We start from the raw sequence: 22,110 nt of genomic DNA, 5'->3' as shown, positions 1-22,110 counted from the left end.
TTTATGGCGGACATAAACATGAGATACCTGTCAGACCCAGCGGCGGGGACGGAGGAGGTGGGGGGGACGAGGTGGCAGCTGGCGAAGAAAGGGGAAAGGGGAGCAGGATGGGGCTCCCGGTGGGGGGGAGAGGGCTGCCCCTCTCTTCTCAAACAAGGCTGCCCTCCCTGCCTCTGCCCCTTCCCTCTCTTCTCAAACAAACTCTCAAATTGAGAGAGAGTTTGTTTGAGTGAAGTGAAGAAAGAAACACACACACACACACACACACACACACACAAATTACTCACAATAAAACATTACTTACAAATTACAATAACTTTGAATTCCTCCCCCCTGCCCCCTCCCTCTGACCCACATACCTTCCAGCTGTGTCAAAAATGCAAGATTTGGTCTAGCCAGGGCCAGGCAGGCTAGGATAGTTGCTGCTAGAGTCACCACGTGGATGACTCTGCTTAAATGTTTTTAAAAAGCCTTTAAACCCTCTGCAGGAGGAGGTGAGAGAGTCACGTGCCTCATTTGCATAAGAATTTTTTTGCTTTTTAACCCTTGCTTAACTCTTAAAAGGCGAAAAATTCCTTATGCAAAGGAGGCCCATAGTTCTCTAGCCTCCCCCTACAGTTAACACTAAGCAGACTTAAAGTCACTGTGATTTGGAGTCTGGCAGCAATTACCTTGGCCTTTTTAATTATTTTAAAAAAAGCTTTCCTTTTCTTCCTGAGACTGGTGAGGCCCCGCCTTCCCTGCCTCCAGTGACTGCACGTTCCTGAGGGTGGCTAAGGCTGAGAACTTGAGGAAATGTGAACAAGAATTTTTGTTTTCCAAGAATACCTTTGCATCCCAAAGGTCTTCAGAATTTCACTGGACAAAACAAAATGTTGCCTTTCCCCCCCAATTTAGATTACATCATAAGAGGGAAGAAGCTCAGCTGTTGAATTCAACTAATATTGTAGATTAGAAATGTCTAAAACTGCTTTTAAAGAATGTATAATTTTTCTATAGAGTACTGATATACCAGCTGGCAAAGAAAAAATAAGTAGTAGAATAAGTGTAAAATTTAATTAGTCACTTAAGAATCTGGAAAGGAAAGATTCCCATTAAAATGTTCATCATTTGGAATTATAAATGAACAAATACATTTCATGTTATTAAGTTATACTCTAAAATATGCATTATATCTGGCTCCCTGTGTACTTCTAAAGAAAATAGATGACAATTTCTTACAGTTCATGTGTTCAGTGGATGTAGATTGCCTATTATCCTTCCTAAAATGTTACCAGGAACCAATGCAGGCCCGAGCACATGTACACTAATGGAATTTGTGACTTTAAATAATGGGTGCAAGTACCTTGTTATAATACCATAATATAAATTTCATTTGTATTAAATTTTCTTCTGACAGGAGAAAAGAGAGAGAGAGAAATAACAATGAATAATAATGAAGTTATTTAAATGTCACCAAATATAACAATACCTAAGCTATCTAGGTATGCATCACCATGTTTGAGCTAAATTCATCAGGCAAGAGCTGTGTGAATGTATTGGGAATGGAGTACAATTTGTTTTTTTTTAGACAAAGCAACGGTGAATAAAATCAAATGTTTATTTCTTCTCCCTTTGTTGCACCTACAAAATAGCACTGAATCACAGACATCTTCAATATCCAATTCTTTCTTATCCTTTCTTCTTCATCCTTCTCTTACTATTCCTGGTTCAGGAGAACTAATCTCTAAGATGAAGATGTGTGAGAGACATCTGGGAGGAAGAGGCACTAAGTACCACTCCCAGGTTACAAAAGATGAAAACTTAATGGTATTTCCTGTTTATATCTTTTGTAAGAGATACTTGCTTTATAGTTAGAGATGCTAGAGAGTGCTCCTCCTATAGTTGCTTTCAGTTATGCATTCTTCCCTCATTCTCACATCTCTCTGGTTGCCCATTGTTCCTAATCTGATGAAAGCCAGTGGGAGCAGTTCCTGTTTATTATCTTTCACTGGATAATAATAAAGGTGTACAAAGCCAGGAAAGCACTAAAGAGAAGACTGTATAATAAAGACACTCTACTGACACATGTTTTAGCTACTACTTAATCAAAGAAGTATAAGATCCCCATACTTCACTAAATGTTTCTTCTCTTCACAGAGAAATGTCAAAACCAGATACTTTTTCATCCGATTGAATGAGAAACGTTAGGGGGAAAATGCAGATTTTTTTTTGCCTTGAATTAGGCCACCGAGAAATAAATAAATAAATAGTTTTTAAATTCTGCTTTTCCTATGTAATATATTGGGATATGTATGTTTACCCACAGCATTGAAATGAAAGAAAGGTGAAAGGAAAAAAGTAGGAGGACAATTGGCATTCTCTAAAAACACCTGGAAATAAGCATCTCTGCAATGCAGAGAAACAGAGTAAAAAACGCAATTAGGAGTTTATAATGTATTAGAAAAATATTTTTTATGTGTTTAGATTAATAATGAGAATCAGTTTGGAATAGTGGTTCCATCAGGCTTGAAATCTTGAGACTATAAGTTTTAATCATGCCTTAGGCACAAACTCAGTTGTGTAACCTTGATCTAGTAGTCCCTTTCTCTCAGCCCTAGGAAGGAGAAAATGGCAAACCACTTCTGAAAAACCTTGCCAAAAACCAAAACAAAGCTGCAGTCTCTTGAGAATCCAACAAAATAGAATAGAAGGGTAATGTTAATATTTGGAGAAATGTTCCCCAATTGACCACAATACTCAAGATGGGATAACCCTTTCTTTTTAATGCTGTTTTGAAACAAAAGCAACATGTAATAAAAAGTGACTTATTCCTATGATTTCTTTGCATTTTACAATAACTTATTACTGTAAATGTGGAAAATCTTTACATAATTCAGAATGATCAATTTAAATATGCAATTTCTGCAAATGAATTGTAGTAACTGAGATAATATGAGGTTTCCGAAGAGAAGGTGTGGGAGGAGTAACCATTGGGTATTGACCAAATCTGCTTGCCTATTGGAGATTGAGGAAATCTTTGGAAGCCACACCTCCTGCTGCTCCTGTGGCCACCCAGATTAACCTCAATCTCGGCCTGAACGGAGTGTTTTTTTCCTCTCTCCCTTCTATCCGAAATTCAGGAGTTTTTTTCCTTTCAGCAAAGCTTCAGCAAGGATTTCAATTTAAATTGATCTCACCTGCCTTCTGCTGTGCTCCGCGCCGCTTACTCAAGCCTCGGCTTGCCAGCGCGCGCACGCAGACTACTGCGGGGCCGCCCGATCGTTCCAAAGGGGGTGGAAGGCCCAGGAAGGCCCAGGATCGCAGGGAAACATCCAGGCGATGATTGGAGGAGCCCAGGAAAGCCGGAGAACCCAGAACCCTTCCAGGATCGCGAAGAGGGTTCCAGTGGCGAAAGGAGGTTCCCGACGGCACCAGCAGTCGGCATCTTGGATCGTCGCCATCTCAGGAGCACGTGGGAGCGCATAAACAGCATCCCGATGCCGAAAGCGCTCACAAGGCCGTAGGAAGCCGGAAGAGGCTTCCTTTCTGCTCTGCCCCGCCGGTGATCCGGGGGGAGAACTCAGGACCTTGCCTGCCGGCAGCGGAGTCCACAATCGACCAGGAAGCGGCGGATCCTATCCCTAGGAAGGGAATCCATTTACAGCCCGCTGCAGAAGGAACACGTGGGTGAGCAACGAACCGTGAGTAATGGCGGAGGCGACTAGGAGCAAAAACTCTAGACCCAGAGCCCTGGGGGGTGCGGATCCAGAGGAAGGGCCCTCTAGAGCGATTCCCCCTGCTCCCAGAGGCAGATCCCCAGCCCCCAAGAACCCAACCCCCAGGAAGGAGGCCAGAGCAACCAGGGCCTCGGCCAGGGAGTACAGGGCGACCATCAGCCTTTCTCCCCCCAGATCCCGCTCCCCCAGCAGGGCCTCTGCCCAGGCTGAACACAGATCACCATCCCCAGCCTCTCCAGGGGGATCTCTGAGAAGGCACAGCTCTCTTTCTCCTCCTCTCTCTCCTGCTCCCCTGGTGGATTCGAGAGCGGATCCTTTTGGCCGCAGAACAGCCAGCCCAGCCCGGCCTCGCCTAGCACCTCTATCCCCTGAACCCAGGGAATATTCCCAACCACCAGAGCTTCAGCCTGCGCTACCTGATCTAACCAGCAGCTTCCAGGACATGCTAGCCAGAGCTCTGGCCCAGGTTATGGCTTCTAGCTTAACTCAGTAGCCACAGGCTCCCAGGAGCAGGGCCCCTCAGGAGCCCCCCAGAGGACAGAGCGATCGCCCTGGCACCTCAGCTGCAAGGGAAGCCAGGTCTCCCTCCCCATCTACGGTTAGTGAGGCATCCGACCTCGAGGAAGGAGAACTAAAGGAAGTGGGCTTTTCAGAGGATGAAGACCCCCAGACGGAGGAGGATTCCACCGTAGCGGGCCTTTCCCCCCCCTTATTCAGCTCCCTTTTACGCAAGGCAGTAGCCACAGCTGATCTGGATCCACCCCCGGATCCTAAGCCAGCAACTGAGTCCTCTGGCAAGGGCAAAAGCAAGAGGAAGAAGGGGCCCTTCCATAGCCCCCCCCATAGCTAAGGAGGAAATTCCCACCCCAGAAATGTTCATGGAGGTGCTCAAATCACAATGGGTAAAGCCAGGGTCCTTTCCCACCCCAGGGGGGAATGAAAGGAAATTTTATAATCTTAACCAAGCCTTTGCCCAAGCCTTGCAGGTTCCTGAAGTGGATAACCCGGTGGCAACCTTGGCATCCTCTTCAATGGTCATAGCAGGAGACACCGCTAATTGCCTCAAGCCTGAGGATAAGAAGGCAGACATTGTTCTGCGCAAGACTTTCCAGGCCATCACCTGGGCTATCAGGGCAGCCGCCTCTGCCTCTTTTTTTTTAATAGGTCCACGGTCCTGTGGCTAGAGCAACTGAGAGATAGGACCCCAGCATCTGAAGTGCGACTCTTGCAGGACATCTCCAAGATGCTTGCGGCAACGCAATTCTCAGAGGACGCCACCTTGGACGCGGTAAAGTATGCGTCGTGAGCTATGTCTTCCTCAGTTGCTTCTAGGCGACTACTCTGGCTACGTCACTGGCAGGCGGAATCCCGGATGAAGTGGCACCTAACCGGCGCAGACTACACTGGGGACAAGTTATTCGGGACGGCGCTGGATCCTCTCCTTGTGGAAGATAAAAACAAGCAGAAGATCCTCCCGTCAATGAACAAGCGGTCGGATTTTTGCCATGCACCATACCCTAGGAGGACCTCCTACAGACCACCTGACACAGACAGCCAAGGCCAGAGGTACCAAAACCCCAGATTTCAAAGGACAATTTCAGAATAGGTTTAGGGGCCAACACCAGGGGAAGCGGCCCTTTCGTGGAGGAGGCGGTCGCCCCCTCCGCAGATTCAAGTGATCCGTCCCCGGATCACCCCATCGGCGGTCGCCTCTCCATGTTTGTGGATGCCTGGGAGCGTATCACATCAGATGAGTGGGTTCCCCAGATGGTAAGGCTCGGGCTTCACCTGGAGTTCCGCTCCCTTCCCCCCAGTAGGTTCCGCACCTTCACCTCCTCCTCAGACCCAAACAAGAGGGCCCTTAAGGCCAAGGCCATTAAACATCTCCTCGACATCAGGGCCATCGAGAGGGTCCCAGAGGGGGAGAAGGGGTCAGGATTTTATTCGAACCTCTTCCTAGTGCCCAAAAGCTCAGGGGGTTGGAGAGCCATTCTGGACCTAAAGTTACTCAACTCCAGAGTGGTATACCGTAAATTTAAAATGGCTTCTCTGAAATCCATCCTGGAGGGCATCCGGCTGGGCGACTTCCTTGCCTCCATCGACCTTACAGAGGCATACCTGCATATCAGGATCGCCCCGGAACACCGTAGGTTTCTGAGATTCTCCCATGAAGGGAACCATTTCCAATAGAGGGCCCTGCCTTTCGGGTTAGCCTCAGCTCCCAGGACCTTCAACAAGGTGCTAGCTGCAGCTGCTGGTCACCTACGTTCCCTCCCTGTCCGTTTATTTTGCTACCTAGACGACATACTCGTCTTGGCCAGGTCCTCTGCCTCGGCTGCAAGGGATCTGAATACTACCATCGACACTCTCAGATCCCTGGGGTTCTCCATTAATCTGGAGAAGAGCCACCTTGTGCCCTCCACCAGGCTGCTTCACTTAGGGTCCATTATCTACTCCGTAGCGGGGGAGGTTTTTCTCTCTCAGGATCGCAAAGACAGCATCGTTAAGATGATTCATGAGGTTCGCAAGTCACGCTCTGTCCCTGTAGTTCTTCTTTCCAGGCTCCTGGGGAAGTTCATCTCGTGCATACGGATCATCCCTTGGGCCCGACTGCATGCCAGGGAGCTCCAGTGACTCCTACTACCACATCAGAAAGCCGGGACGAACGACGCGACCTTCAAGATCCGAGTATCACCCCAGGTGCTGCTATCCTTCCGCTGGTGGCTGTCTCCAGCTCTGAACAGAGGCTGCCTCTTCAGAGATCCACCAAGGACGACGCTCACCACCGATGCAAGCCTCTTCGGCTGGGGGGCCCCACCTGGAGAACCAGATTGCACAAGGTCGGTGGACTCCAACAGATCTAAAGCACAACATCAACTGGTTGGAGCTCAGGGCCATCCACCTGGCCCTCCGATACTTCAAGGACATGGTCAGAGGTCAACACGTCCTAGTCCTGACAGACAACATAGCGGCCAAGGCACACATGAACAAACAAGGAGGCACCCACTCCAAGGCTCTCCGTGACGAGGCGCTGCGTCTGGGTCACTGGGCGGAGAAACACCTGGTGTCCATCAAAGCGGAGCACATCTCCGGAACAGAGAACCATCAAGCAGACTGGCTGAGCAGAGAGATGATCAACAACGGAGAGTGGCAACTCCATCCCTCGATCTTCCACAGGATCTGCGAGAGGTTCGGCCATCCGACGGTGGACCTGTTTGCAACGCCGCACAACGCCCAGCTACCGGAGTTCGTCTCGAGGTTCCCAACCTGGGGAGCCATGGACACGGACGCCCTACGCTGCAGCTGGCCTCCAGGTCTTCTCTACGCCTTTCCCCCCTTCCCCTCATCCCCGGGGTTCGGAGGAGGGTGGTAGCGGAGAGGGCAGATCTGATAATGGTAGCTCCATTTTGGCCGCGCCAAAATGGAGCTACCTGGCTGGCAGATCTTGTGGACCTGTCCACAGCTCCTCCCTGGAGGATACCAGCAGGGGAGGTGGCACTTCACCAGGGATCCCTAGAGCACCCGGACCCGGAGTGGCTCCATCTGACCGTCTGGGGCTTGAGCGGGAACAGCTGAGACAGGCTCAGTTCTCCGAGGAGGTCATCAGGGTGGTAGAGGCATCCCGGAGACAATCCACCACCCGCATCTACAATGCCTCTTGGGTGGCTTTCTCAGACTGGTACCAGGGTAAAGGTATCTGTCCTACGACTGCCTCGGTTCCTCAGGTTCTTGACTTCCTCCAGGAAGGTCACCAGAAAGGCCTCGCCACCAGCACCCTTAGGCGTCAGGTTTCCGCACTTTCCACCGTCCTAGGGGGGGTGAACGCTCCTCCCTTTTCTCAACATCCGGTTCTTAGGCGATTTCTCAAGGGGGCGGCGAATCTGAAACCCTCAGCGGTCCATCGATTCCCCTCCTGGGATCTCCCCACGGTCCTCCAGGCTCTAACGGAGGCTCCGTTCGAGCCTCTAAAAGAGGTTTCCCTCCAGCTACTGACCCTTAAGGTCGTTTTTCTGGTAGCCATCACTTCAGCCAGAAGGGTCTCAGAGATCAACGCCCTTTCCAGCAGAGCAGACCTCTGCAACTTCCTAGATAACAGGGTCGTCCTCAGACTTGACCCTTCCTTCATGCCCAAGATCACCTCCCCCTTCCACAGAGGGTTAGAGTTCATCCTTCTGGATTTCTGTCCCCATCCCTCCGGGGAGAGGGAGAAATCCTGGCATAAGTTAGATGTTAGAAGAGCCCTGCGCATCTACCTGAAGCGCACAGCACCCTTTTGACGATCAGAGGCCCTCTTCGTGTCCTTCCAACCTTCCACCCGAGGGGCTAAGGTCTCCTCGGCCACCATCAGCAGATGGATCAGAGCAGCCATCTCGCAGGCCTATCAGGCTCGGGGTCTTCAGGTCCCACAGGGTATCACAGCACACTCCACTAGAAGTGCTGCCACCTCAGCCGCCTGGTCTTCCCAGGCTCCCCTAGAAGAGATTTGTCGAGCGGCCTCCTGGGCTTCCCCGTCTCCCTTCATTAAACATTCCAGATTGGACACCTACACCTCTGCGGACGCCGCCTTTGGCAGGAGGGTCCTTCAGGGTGTCCTGGACTCGCAGGGGGGCTCATGCCCATCCATTCCCTCCCAGGACAACTAACTTTGGTATGTCCCAATGGTTACTCCTCCCACACCTTCTCTTCGGAAACTGGCAGTTGGACTTACCTGAACTGCATGTTTCGACGAGAAGTGTGGGAGGAGTCACTTCCCGCCCATTATGGCGCCCCGCGCCGTGAGGTAGGGCCTGAGCACGTCCAGGTTCAAGCAACGGCTAGGAAGAATTGGTGTTGGCTGTTTCTTTTTTTGCTTCCTTTCAGATGCCGTTTCAGCCTTTCAGTTAATCTGGGTGGCCACAGGAGCAGCAGGAGGTGTGGCTTCCAAAGATTTCCTCAATCTCCAATAGGCAAGCAGATTTGGTTAATACCCAATGGTTACTCCTCCCACACTTCTCGTCGAAACATGCAGTTCAGGTAAGTCCAACTGCCATTCTGTTTGCACCTCTAATGGATACACACACACACACATATTTTCTTGGCAAGATTTTTCACAGCTAATCTGCTATTTCTGTATTTCTAGGGTTGAGAAAAATGAATAGACCAAGGTTACCCAGCTGACTTTATGACCAAAATGGGACTAGAATTCACTATGTCCCTGTTTTAATCTGATACCTTAATTGCAACACCAATCTGGCTGTCAATGGTTATTATGATGTTGAAATGAATATTGTTGGTTTTTGGAAATGTTAATAAGAAAATGAAGAAATGGAGCTAAAGAAATTGGGGCAGCTGTATGGATAGTAGCTAGGAAATATCAGCTAGTAAAAGCACAATAAATGCAGAAGTATGCTTTTGGCATACATAGGATGACATTTCAGTTATCAAAGAACTGTTGATCCTTTGACCGCAATGCTTACATGTATTTTCACCTTCAAAATATCTCATTGTGAGTCATCTCAGTGATTTCTATACTAGTTCAAAAAAATAGAGTTCTGTTTTAAGTCATAAATCATAATCATGCTTTCAATAAAAGAAAGAGTAAGTTGCAATTTGCATAAATGATCACGGGGAAAAATCTGGAAAATCAGAAGATCATGAGGAACAATATAAAATTTCTTAGTATTAGCTTTTGTTTGCATTCATAGAAATCAAAAGTTACAAGATATTAGAAAAAATTAGAAAATAGGAGTGCCTCTGATTAAAAGAGGTAATTTTCATGTTATGAAAAAAAATGGTACTATCAGACATGGGTCTAGTCTTCCTTTATTTTTCAATCTTATTATTAAGGCACATATTTAACGTAACTGAAATTATCATTCCTAAAAATACGAATAATGACTACTTGCTGGAATAGAATCAGGTGCTAAACTGTTTTATATTTTGCTGTGGATAAATAAATTAAAATAAACATTTCAAAATTAAATAAAATATTAAAATAGCTATTGAGAGTCTAGTAGTTGGTCTAGTAGTTAAGGCAACAGGCTAGAAACCAGGAGACTGAGTTCTGGTCTCACCTTAGGCATGAAAGCTTAGGCCGAGTAACTTTGAGTCAGTCAGTCTCTCTCAATGCAATTCACCTGTTGTTGTGGGGAAAATAGGAGGAGGAAGGTGTGTTGGATATGTTTGCTGCCTTGAGTTATTTGTAAAAATAATAAAGGTGGGATACAAATAAATAAAGTAAACTCGTCAGGAATCAGGTGATGATGTCACACTTTAATGACAAGCCAGTATGTCAATTCCTTATTAATTTCAAAGTGAAATTGTGCTGATTTCAACCAGTGCCACTTCTCAGTTGCCACAGAGACTGGGGCAGGTGGGGGAGCTACCTGTGAAATGCCAGTTCCAGACAGCAGACAACAACAAGAAGCCATTTCTTGGTTTGTCAGTCGGGATCTTGACATTCCTATTGCAACCAATGAATCAGTACTTAATTAATCCAAAAAAGTAAATTTTAGCACATGTAAGAAAATGCTAGGAACGGGAAAAAGAGGCTTTATAGGAGCCTGGGGAAGGCGAAAAGAGCCTCAGCCCACCGGAGGCCCTCCGGAGGCTTCATGAGCTTCCTTTTGCTCGAAGCGTCATTTTGACTGCTCCGGAGGCTTCAGGGAAGCCTCCTGAAGGTCCCTGAAGCCTCCGAAGGGCATCTGGGGAGGGGGGCGGGGGAGGCTATAAAGCCTCTGGAGCCTGGGGAGGGCGAAAAAAGCAAAATATGCAAAAAATGGGAGGAGCGCCTGCACACTGGGGGGTTGCGCTTTGAATTATGGGTGCGGCATGCCCACACATGACCCCCCTGCGCTCCCCCCACTTATGGCATGCGAGCCAAAGATAGTCATAAACTTGCGACCACAAAGTAGCCCAAAATTTCTGTTGCTAAGTGAGATAGTTGTTAAGTGAATATTGCTTCATTTTACAATTTTTTTTCCCACAGTTGATAAGTGAATCACTGCAGTTATAAAGTTAGCAATATGGTTATTAAATGAATCTGGCTTGTCCATTGACTTTGCTTGTGAGAAAAGGTCTCAAAAGGTGATCTCATGACCCTGGACACTGCAAGCATCATAAATATGAGTCATTTGCCAAGTGCCTGAATTTTGATCACATGATCATGAGGATGCTTCAATGGTTGTAAATGAAAAACAGTCATAAATCATATTTTTCAGTGCTGTTGTAACTTTGAACAGTCATTGAACAAACTGTTGTAAGTTGAGGACAAACTGAAGAGACTAGGATTTTGGTGAATATACATAACCAGTATATGGGTCAGGTTGTTGTGCATGCCCCTGTCTTCCACTTTCTTCAGTAAATATCAAGAAATCTAAGATTGAATGGTATGTACTATTTTCTAATTGTAGGAATGAATTACCCTTGGTATTATTTGTTCATGTCATATTGAGAGTTTCTCATGTGTAGAGTAAGTGTTATCAGTTCATATTATTTCTTTTTTATTTTCAGTTGCTAGGAAACAAAGCATTATACATATAAAGTAGTCAGGAAGAATATGAAATGAATATCTTAATTGTTTGGCACTTACTACAAGACTATCTTGAGAATTTTTGCCTTTCACACAACTATGTTTTATCTTCATGATCTGGCTGTTTAATTATTGTCATTCATCATTATCAAAATTCCTTGGTGTTTACATTGTTCTTGTAATATTTATGAGTGAACCAAATAAGTCATCATCAATATACATGATGCTCTAGGAAATATCAAGTAATGAAATTCATACAGTATAGAATTCCAAATATCAAAATCTGTTTTAGTGTATCTATTATAGTTATATATTTTAAAAATTAATTGGTAATAATAAAACACAAGATTCCATTTTAAGAAGGTTTCTTATCAAACTAGGATTTTTTTTAAACTCAATTAAAATATACATAGAAACAATGCAAGTGATACAAAGCAAGTAATTCATAGTTTTGGTTAGTGGTGTCTAGCCATAGCCTTTTGAAGCATTAACTAAATAAATCATGAAATAGATTAAATAGTAATACTTGCAAAACTGTGATAACTGAAAGGACAACAGTATTTTCCAATATGACAGAACATAGTAATAGACAAAAGCTAATTCAGCCTCTTGTTATCCTGACATTTGCATTAATGACAAATATTACCTCTTCAAACCTGGTTGACATTTCTTACTGTAACATTTATTTTCAGTGGCACTGAAGAGGCAATTTTATTTTTTCCTAACATAATTTAAATGCAAATATTAACTCATCACACGAAGGGATGAGTACATACTTGTGTAATCATATACAATATGAATCATGAAAAAAACAAAAACAAAACAAAAATGACTACCACCTCCTGAAAGCTATTTTGTTTTAAGCTGAAAACAAACAGTTTGTATCTTATTCTTGCTGTAGTGTTTATGCTTACTTACTAATGTTCTCTGGAATTGCAGGTCAACTGATTATGGGACAACATATGAAAAGATGAATGACAAAGTGGGCCTGAAGACCATTTTGAGCTACCTTTATGTCTGCCCAACAAATAAGCGTAAGGTAAATTAAAAAATATGGTTGCTTTTATGTCATATTTGACTTGATTTGTTAGTTATTATGTACATAGCTGTGTTTGTATATATCCTACAGAAATAAAAACAAGCGGTTTAGCCTTTAAATTATATTGGGCCTTTCCTTTTTAACTTAATTGCATATGGATGAATGGTAATCTTCCATCTAGAAAGTTTCTTGATAAATGGAGATCTTTCATCTAGAAAAGGATTGTAATATAAAAGGCTTTACTAAATTTGAGATGTGCTTAGATGACAGCTCTCTGGAATCTTAGCTTACCTTTCACTTTCACTTTATTAGGATTTGTATGCTGCCCACTCTCGAGAGACTCAGGGCGGCTTACAGATAAACGGGGAGGGGGAACATATAAAAATTAAAAGGAACATACATTAAAATTGCACAACTTTCATATAGCTTAGAATGGGGCTGGATAAATCAACAGCCCCAGGCCTGCCAGAACAGCCAGGTCTTAATCGCTTTGCGGAAGGTCGGCAGAGTAGTAAGGGTCCGGATCTCCACGGGGAGATCGTTCCATAGGGCCAGAGCAGCTACAGAAAAGGCCCTCACCCGGGGAGTCGCCAGCCAACATTGGTCGGCAGATGGAATCCGGAGGAGGCCTAATCTGTGTGATCTTATTGGTCTCTGGGAGATAAATGGCAGGAGGCGGTCTCTCAGGTAGCCAGGTCCTAAACCATGTAGGGCTTTAAAAGTAATGACTAGCACCTTGAAACGTGTCCGGAAACCAATGGGAAACCAGTGCAGCTCGCGGAGTCTATCTATTTAGTCTATCTTTATGATCACTTGAGCAGAGTTAAAAGCCAAAAAATTCCTTATGTAGAGGAGGCACATGGTTCTCCCGCCTCCTCCTGTAGAGGGCAGTTTTTTAGAGGCTTTTTTAAACAGTTAAGCACTAAGCAGAGTCATCCACTGTGACTCCGGCAGCAACTACCTCAGCCTTTTTCCTTTTAATTTTTTCTTTTCTTTTCATGATGACAGTGGTGAGGCCCTGCCTCCCCTGACTGCATGTCACTGGCTCATATTAACTACCAAAAGACCTCAAAACATTAATTTACTAAATTCATCCTTGTTAAATTAAACTAATAAAAACACTATGCAGTAATACATCAAGAAATGAAATACTTCAAAATAATATTATAAGCAAATAAGAAAAAATAAATAAAAATATTGCATTAATTCAATGCAGATAGCTAAAGGAGTAATTACTAAATCCCACAAGAGTACCTTTGGTAGACTTTATCAAAGATTTGCAATCTCTACATGATTGAGAACTTCATTCCAGTACAAGCCTCTTGATATGTTCAAGTAGGACTTCTGAACAGTACAAAAAGAGGGGGGGAAGACGTGAGAGGAGGAAGCAACAGTGAAATGTCCATGCACCCTTAATACAGTTTGCTGGTAGAGTTTTTGCTGTGTGGACACTATAGAGGATAACACTGAGATGACCATGCTGGATCAAAATGAGGCTGTGTGAAAGAGAGAGTGTGGCTCAGGGTCAGACTTGACTTAATAGTTGATGATGAAGATGAAGATTTTGGTGAAGTTACGATAATTTCACAAATGAGATACATTAGATAGAAAGTTTGATGTGAAGCTTTGTTCCATTCTAGAAGTACAACAAGTGGGAGCCGATAGCTGGTAGAAAGCCTGAAGTCATTTTTATTCCTGCCAAATAAGGATGAACTCATTATTTGGAAAAAAAAAAAAAAGACTCATTAAGATGTTCGAATGACATCTACAGAGACCAGATTGTATTTAAAGTTGTTTGCCTTTTAAGTGCTTCCAATAGTGAAATGAAAAGGATTTGACAAAAATCCTGCAGAGAAAATGTATCCCAAAGCCTAGAGGGTTTTAATCATACAGGCACCCTACTGAGAAACAATTTGTAAAGGGTTTTTAATGTGGAAGTACTCATAAAAATCAGGTGGTTATATTTTTCCCATTTTCTTTACCTACGAATAGCTTACCTTAGAAGAGAAATTTGAGTTACCAAAGGAAAAGCTTTTAAAGAAAGCTAAAAGTATTTTTGGGGGGAGGAGGGGGAGTTTCCATAATGCATCTGCAGTTACACTGATGCATGGATGTTAGGTCAGATCAAATGTGAAATAGAAAAGCAGCATTGCTGGTCATCAATAAATTCCATAAATATACACAAACACAAACAATTACTACTAATTTTAAAAATTAAGAAAATAGTTATATGGAATTGAAAGAACAAATCAACACTTTGAATTACGAAAGTTAAAAACTTATTTTCCAAGCTTTCTATTTCTCTTTGATTGTTTAACTCTCTAGTCATCTGTATTACTAATAGTTCATTTTTTTGTATTCTTATTTACCATATCCCTTTTAACTGATGCAATCACTGATGTAAATATTCATGCATGACATTCTTCTCTAATTCTTCACATGTCCTTTGTAAAATTTCTGGTGTAATCCCTTTTTCTTTCATCCCTCTGTAAAAGATCCTATTCTCTATTCCATAATTTACATTTTTTTTCTGGTGGTGGCTATCTTTTTCTCTAATTTGGAATCCAGAAAGAGGAAGTAAAATGTAAAAGACAAAAATAATAAATTGAGAGATGAAGGTGATCTAGACTAATATTTCTTAAGTTTAAGAGATGTGGAATTTAACTTCTATCTGGAAGTTGAAGTCCACATATCTTAAAATTATCAAGATTGAGATGCACTCCTTGGAACTAAGAGAGAAATAATTTTGTTTAAGATTGAAAGCAATTCCAAAGGAGCATGGTAAAGATATTAGAGAAAATCTTGTTTAATTTTAAATGAGGTTTTTAGAATGGGATAAGGAATATATGGATGCAGAAGAAAAGTACCTAGAGATACGTGTGTATTTTGTCAGGAAGTAGAAAAATGACCAATTTCTGCAATTAAATTTTAATACTTAAATGAAGTATATATATTTCAGAGGTAATTCTGCTATATCTATTATGAGGTTATAAAATGATTAAATTAGGAAAAGCTCCTGGTCCAAATGGGCTATGACCCTCCTATTGCATATATTTTAAGGATGAATTGTTAAAGCCTTTTCAAAAATGATGAATTCTATTTTGGACAGTGGTAGTTGCACAGGTGCAAACGTAGTGTGAACTCTTGAAAAACATATACACATACAGTGGTAATAGAGACTACAATAGCCATAGTACCACCATATAGTGGCACCATATAGTGGCAAGGCAAGGTCTGCATGGGATGTATCATTGATAGATAGTTGAATGTGGCTTGCACAGGAAAATACTACCAGTGGCTAAAAAGGATTGGAGTAAAACATCACTAAGCATTAATCACAGCATCATGAAAACAAGCACTCAGCACCAGATCCATAGAAGTAGGGGTCTACCATATTACACTGTACAGAAAGGCTTCATAGACCAGTGAACAAATAGTAGCAGTGTTTAAGATATAGACAGGAACATCATACATTGAATGGTGCAATTAACTACCCTGTTTCCCCCAAAATAAAACCTCCCAGGATAATAAGCCCAATTGGGCTTTTGAGCGCATGCACTGAAATAAGCTCCCCCTGAAAATAAGCCCTCCCTCAAAATATTGCAACACAACAGCAGCCATGAGGTGACCACACTCATCGCCTCCTGCACCTACAAAATAATAAGACTTCCCCGAAAATAAGGCCAAGTGCTTCTTTTGTGGGGTCAAAAGAAAATAAGACCCTGTGTTATTTTTGGGGAAACATGGTAAGTTAGCATTATGTAGGGGAACATAAGCATGATGCATGAACTAGACCCTCCAAGATAGGAGATTTCACAAAAGTTCATGGAGAATAACAGAGCTAAGATCCTATGGAAGTTCCAGATCCACATACACAAGCAGGTACTGGCTATTCCCCCAGGTACCAAGGACCATAAGACAGCAGTAATGATTGATGTAGCAGTGGCAAGTGACAGCAACACCAGGAAGGAGTATGAATAGGAAGAATATCAGAGCCTGAGGGAGAAAATTGAGAGGATATGGAAAGTAAAGGCCAAAATGGTTCCAAGGATGGTAGGAGTACTTGAGACTGTGATTCCTAAGCTGAGAAAATTGCTCCAAAAGATCCCAGGAACAGCATCAGAAAGAGCTCTCTATCCAGAAGAGTACAGGGCTAGGAATAGCTAAGAGTTTGAGCCCTCAAACTCACAGGCCTCTGGTAGGAGGCCTGACATTGAGTAAGACACACATGACCCATAGTATCTTTGGGTGTGAGACTGGGTCTGTTTATGTGTGTATGAGGGAGACAGAGAGAAAGAGTGCCACCAGAAGTTGTGGATGCTTTAATACTAGATGTTTTAAAGATGGACAACCATTTGTCTAGAATGTATAGTTTCCTGCTTGAGCTAGAGGTTAGACTAGACTAGATCTCCAAGGTCCCTGAGAGAGACAGAAAAAAGTAGAAGTAGCAAGTGGATAGCTTTTGCCTTTTAGGATCAACATCAACAGTAAAATCAAAACAAAACAAGAAATACCCTATAGACTAGCACTTGTAGACTACGAAGGCCTTTGGAAAATACATTCAAATGCTATAATGTGTTTATACCTACAAAGATCAGAATCATGCAAGCCATTATTATTGTTACCTTTCATCAAAATGAAAGTTGGGGTTTAAGAAACAGAAAAGAAGAATATAGATGCTTTCGAACTTTCGTGTTGGTTGGAGAAGCCTCCTGAGAACACTGTGGAAGAAGATGAAAAGAGATAATTGAACATTTAAATCCAGTTATACTGCTTGAGGCACAAATGACCAGTCTCAAATTATCCTACTTTGAACATATTATGCAAATAAGCCAGCTATCTGGAAAAGGGTTTAATTCTGGAAAAGGTGTAGAGAAGAGAAGGATAACCAACAGCAAGGTGGATAGATTCAATTACAGTGGTGATGAATCCCATTGGGAGATTTGAAGTAATAGATTGTCATAGAGAATATCCATCTATGTGGTCAATAAGAATAAAAAAAAAATCATGATACATTTCTCTCTCTCTCTCCCTCTTTTCCTCCCTCCCTCTTTCTCTTCCTATCTATACACACAGAGACACAGACACAGACACACAGACACAGACACACACAGACACACACACAGACACACACACACACACACACACACACATATATATACATACATACATACATACATACATACATATATATATAGTATCAGTCTTTTATATCATGTTAATGGCTTATGCTGTTGTGTAAAAACCTGATGGAAGCACATACATGTAATCCTCAACTTACAAACACAATTGAGCCCAAAATTTATTTTGTTAAGTGAGAAATTTATGTTATATTAGTTTTGCCCCATTTTATGACTTTCCCTGTCACATTTCTTAAGTGAATCTCTGCAGTTCTTAAATTAGAATCACATGTGTTAAATGAATCTGGTTTTCCTACCAACTTTGCTTGTCAGAAGGTCCCAAAAGGGGCTCACATAACTCCAGGACACTGCATCCATCATAAATGTGAGGCAGTTGTCGAGCAACTGGATGTTAATCACGTGACCATGGGGGTGCTGCAGTGGTTATTAGTGTGAAAAATGGTCATAAGTCGCTTTTTTCAGTACTGTTGTAACTTCAAATGCTCACTAAATAAACTGTTGTATATGAACCTGTAAATGAAAAAATAAACAGGTCTAGTTGTAGTTGCAATGATGCCTGCATAATGCCTTAGTACTGTATGTCTAGTCTTTCCAGCTTGGACATAGAGCTATTTCTTCTCAGGATAGGGACGTTTTGTATACAGATGATCAATGCTTTTCAGCAGAAGTAAGACAGAGTGTATACAGCAGTGAAGGATATGGATTTGCAAATCAATGCATTCAAGAACAAGGTAGTTGTGCTTGACAGGAGAGAAGAATTTCATTTATTTGTTTTGTTGTTGCTTTCTATTCAGCCACATGAAGACTCTAGTAGTAAGATCTAAGTAAAACTTGTAAAGCAATTATCATGAATATTATAAAATTAAAACAAAAATACAGGAAAAGCAAAAACATTTACAGTATGAAGGTTAGTTAAAAAACAATTTTTTGTTAGATATCTTAATTTTCAAACACATTTTAAAAAATATTATTACTGTAGAATGTCGAGAGTAAGGAGGTCAATCAGATTTTAGGAGACTGCATATTCCAGAGGGGTAGGTCAGTTGTTGAAGTTTTACATAATTAGCAAAAATCTAGAAGCTTCCCTGGACAACTAGTAATGCAGCCCCACAAGATAATAAAAAAGTTTATACCAGTACAACAAAAAATAAATCTACGCTTACTGTCTAAAATAATTTCAAATAAAGCAGAAGATGACCATTCTTTTTAAATTATGGCATTTAAGATGTGGGATGCATCACTAAGAAAGTTATCTTGTGTGTACACGTATGATATTAGTAAATGAACTTCTAAAAGCCAAAGCATGTCTATGAAAGTACAACAATATATTTTAAATAAATAAAATAAATATATTGTTTACTTATTTGCATGGTTTTGACTTATGTCTCTGCCTTGCAACATTTTACATAAAGAATACTGGAAACAAATGTTTGATACCTAGCTTTATATTAAGAGTTGAAAGTGACACTGAAAGAGTGGAGGAGAGAAGGAGAGGGGAAAAAAGAAAGAAATAAAGAAATTTATAGTTAGCTAATTTTATTGATAAATTGTTAAAATAATTTCAGTAGCAAGAAAACCACTGAAATTAATGTTGGTGTTTAGCTTTACAAAGTTTAATGAAAAAGGGACATTCTATTTTGCAGTTGATGTCAATATTTTTGTACTACATCTCTTTATATTGGATTAGATTATATTTGTTAGACACTTTGAATGACCCTTTTTTTTTGGAGGAGAAAAGTTGATAACAAATGTTTGTACAAATGCAATAAAGAAATCATATTCCAAGATAAATTGCCTCAAAATCTTAAGCTCTCAAGAAATAGATTCACTACATCTCTGTTTATTAATCAATCTAATTATTTTAGAACTTCCTACTGCATCATATGACAGAAGATACATTAATTAATATTCTGGTGTGAAGTGTTTCCTTCGATGAGATTAGAATTTTATGTCACTTTTGTCTCATTTGCTAAAAAATATTGTACATAGCACAAATATGAATGATGTAAGGAGCAATCAAAGAATGATGTAAAGAAGCAATTTAAGTAATTACTCTAGTTTTGGTTTGTAGCATCAGCAGAAGAATAATATTGTTAAATTGTGTAGAAAAAGAGTCTTGATTGATTTTTAAAGCAGATACTGGCTTCCTTTCCCTACCCACTCCTTCAAGATCTCTGCCCTTTTCTTGAATTTATTTTGGTTTGTGAGTATCAAGGAATGGAACATTGTACCTCCAATCACATCGATCTTGGACTCAGTGGTCTAGGAACAAAGAGATATTCCTTATCATTTAAATATGAGTTAATTGGCAATAGTTATTTATTACCCTCTAGCATGATAAAACCAGTTCAAAGGTGTAATAGCCTCGTAAGTCCTCGGACTTACGAATGACAGCTTGGCAGCAGCCAGGCGCGCCTTAGCCAATCAGGCACGCCTGCGGGTTGCCGGGCTGTCATACGCGAGGTTATTGGCTCGTCCGTCTGACAGCTCCATATAAAAAGCTGTCAGACGGAGGAGAGGTGCTGGTCTACCTACAGTTACTGTTCTTGCCTGTAATAAAGAGTTTCTTACGGTTACCTCAGACGCCTCTGCTTTTCCTTCCGCCGATCTAACACTGGCGACGAGCAGTGGGATTACCGGCTCTGAGCACCACCTAGAGGGCAAGCAACGATTGTGTTTAGGCGCTTAGACCGGACAATAAAGTCACGCCTCAAATCGCCTCAGCCGCCTCGCTGCCTCAGCCACGAACCGCTATGGCCGGCATGCCAGCCTTCACTCCGTTTGGAGCCGCCGGAGAGTCCTGGGCCGCATTTTTAGAAAGATTCAAATGCTTTCTAATCGCCAACAACCGGCAAGGCTATTCTCAAGCAGGAAGTGCAGGTTTTTTTTAACCGCATGCGGACCCGAGATGTTCGCGAAGGCCCGCTCATTCGCAACCCCTTGGGCTGTATACGATCTGTCCTGGGAGGAACTAACTGAGGGGCTCCAAGCTTACTATGCTCCAACCCCATCTCAGATCGCCCGCTGTTTCGCCTACCGCTGGCGTGTGCAGAAGCCGTCCGAATCAGTGAACCAATTCTTACAGGCTCTGCGAGTCGCCGCGGCACAATGTGACTTCCCTGACTTGGAAGACAACCTAGCGGAGCAATTTGTGTGTGGCCTCAAGGATATATTCCTGAGGCGTCAGCTCCTTGGGAAGTCACCCTAGTCTATGCCATCGACGAAGCCAGGGCCGCCGAGCTTGCCGACCTCTCCTCAGTGGAGATCGACCGCTATCTACCACAAGCGGCCGCTTCCGCTCTTATGCCTGCCTTGCCAGCCTCACAGGGGCCTGTCCCTGCACCACCACAGCCGTTTACTTACATTACCAACCTGATTGACAAGTTGGCACCATTGCCTGAACAATTTTACACGGATCAAGTGGATCGCCTAAGGGCTGCCCCTCGCTGGCCTCAGCAACAGCAGCCAGCCCTGATCCGTGCTCCTGTGGCAGCCCCTGCTTCCCTCGGCTGTGGAGGCTCCCATGCCCACTCTGCCTGCCCATTCAAGGCCGCCGTCTGCCGCCGCTGCAGCAAGAAGGGCCACTTGGCGCAGGTCTGCCGGGCCTCCCTACCACCTCTTCCACCGGCCGAACAGCCTCCCGTCTACGGCCCACCTCCTCCTCCCAAGAACCAACCGGCCAGACGCCAGCAGCCGCGCCATGAAGACTGCTATGCCCTGACCGAGAATGTGCCTGCCACCCCTGCGGTGTCGATCAACCTTGCCTCAGCGGGTACACAGAAGATCACCATTAAAGTGACCATTGAGGGTTCCCCCTGCTTAATGGAGGTCGATTCAGGCTCCTCCCGCTCCCTCCTTTCCTGGGCTACCTTCACTAAACTATGCCCCCATGCATCAAAGTCCCAGCTTTCTCCATCGGACACTATCTTAAAGGACTACCAGGGGACTAATATTCCCACCCTGGGATGCTATGGGGTGCGGGTTTCTTATGGGAGCCATTGTGCAGTCCTCCAAGCCCTGATTGTCTTAAAACCCCTCCCATCAATCCTGGGCCTAGATTGGTTCACTCCTTTAGGTTTATCCCTGACAGGAGTGCATATTGTGGTGGACACGCCCCCTGATGTAGCAGCAGTCCTCAAGGACTATGCTGACATATTTAATGGGGAACTTGGCCAATACAAGGGCACCCCTATCTCCCTTAACTTGGACCCCCAGGTTGCCCCCATAAGAATGAAGGCCCACAGGGTGCCTTTTGCCTTGAGGCCAAAGGTTGACTCCGAGCTCGATAAGCTTTTGGTGCAGGGCGTCCTGGAGCTCGTCGACCATTCGCGCTGGGAGACCCCCATAGTCATCCCCGTGAAGGCCGACGGGTCCATCAGGATCTGCGCCAACTACAAGTCAACGATCAACCTTGGCCTCCAGGCAAACCCCTATCCAGTCCCTGTCATGCAGCATCTGCTCCACTGCTTGGGGCAGGGCTGCATTTTCTCCAAACTGGATATGGCACAGGCCTACCAGCAGCTCCCTGTGGATGACGATGCGGCAGCTGCCCAAACCATCGTCACCCACCGGGGGGCTTTCCGCTGTCACCGCCTCCAATTCGGCGTCTCCGTTGCCCCGGGGATCTTCCAGAGCCTCATGGAGTGCTTGCTCCATGGGCTCCCAGGCGTCGTCCCCTACTTCGATGACGTTCTGATCGCT

General features: G+C 43.6%; 1 protein-coding gene across 1 annotated transcript in view; it reads left to right on the top strand.

The window, feature by feature from the left end:
* LOC148043642 (VPS10 domain-containing receptor SorCS1-like) overlaps positions 1–22,110 on the top strand; it is a 596,751-nt gene that overhangs the window by 261,035 nt on the left and 313,606 nt on the right. The window contains exon 3 of the mRNA XM_087726087.1: positions 12,169–12,268. Coding sequence (XP_087582213.1) covers positions 12,169–12,268 — 100 coding nt within the window. The remainder of the gene's footprint in view (positions 1–12,168; positions 12,269–22,110) is intronic.

Source organism: Thamnophis sirtalis, unplaced genomic scaffold (genome assembly GCF_051295495.1).
Source record: "Thamnophis sirtalis isolate CommonGarterSnake01/CBP01778 unplaced genomic scaffold, rThaSir2_p1.2 scaffold_11, whole genome shotgun sequence".
NCBI classification, from domain to species: Eukaryota; Metazoa; Chordata; class Lepidosauria; order Squamata; family Natricidae; genus Thamnophis; species Thamnophis sirtalis.
This window is presented reverse-complemented; position numbering and strand designations above follow the sequence as displayed.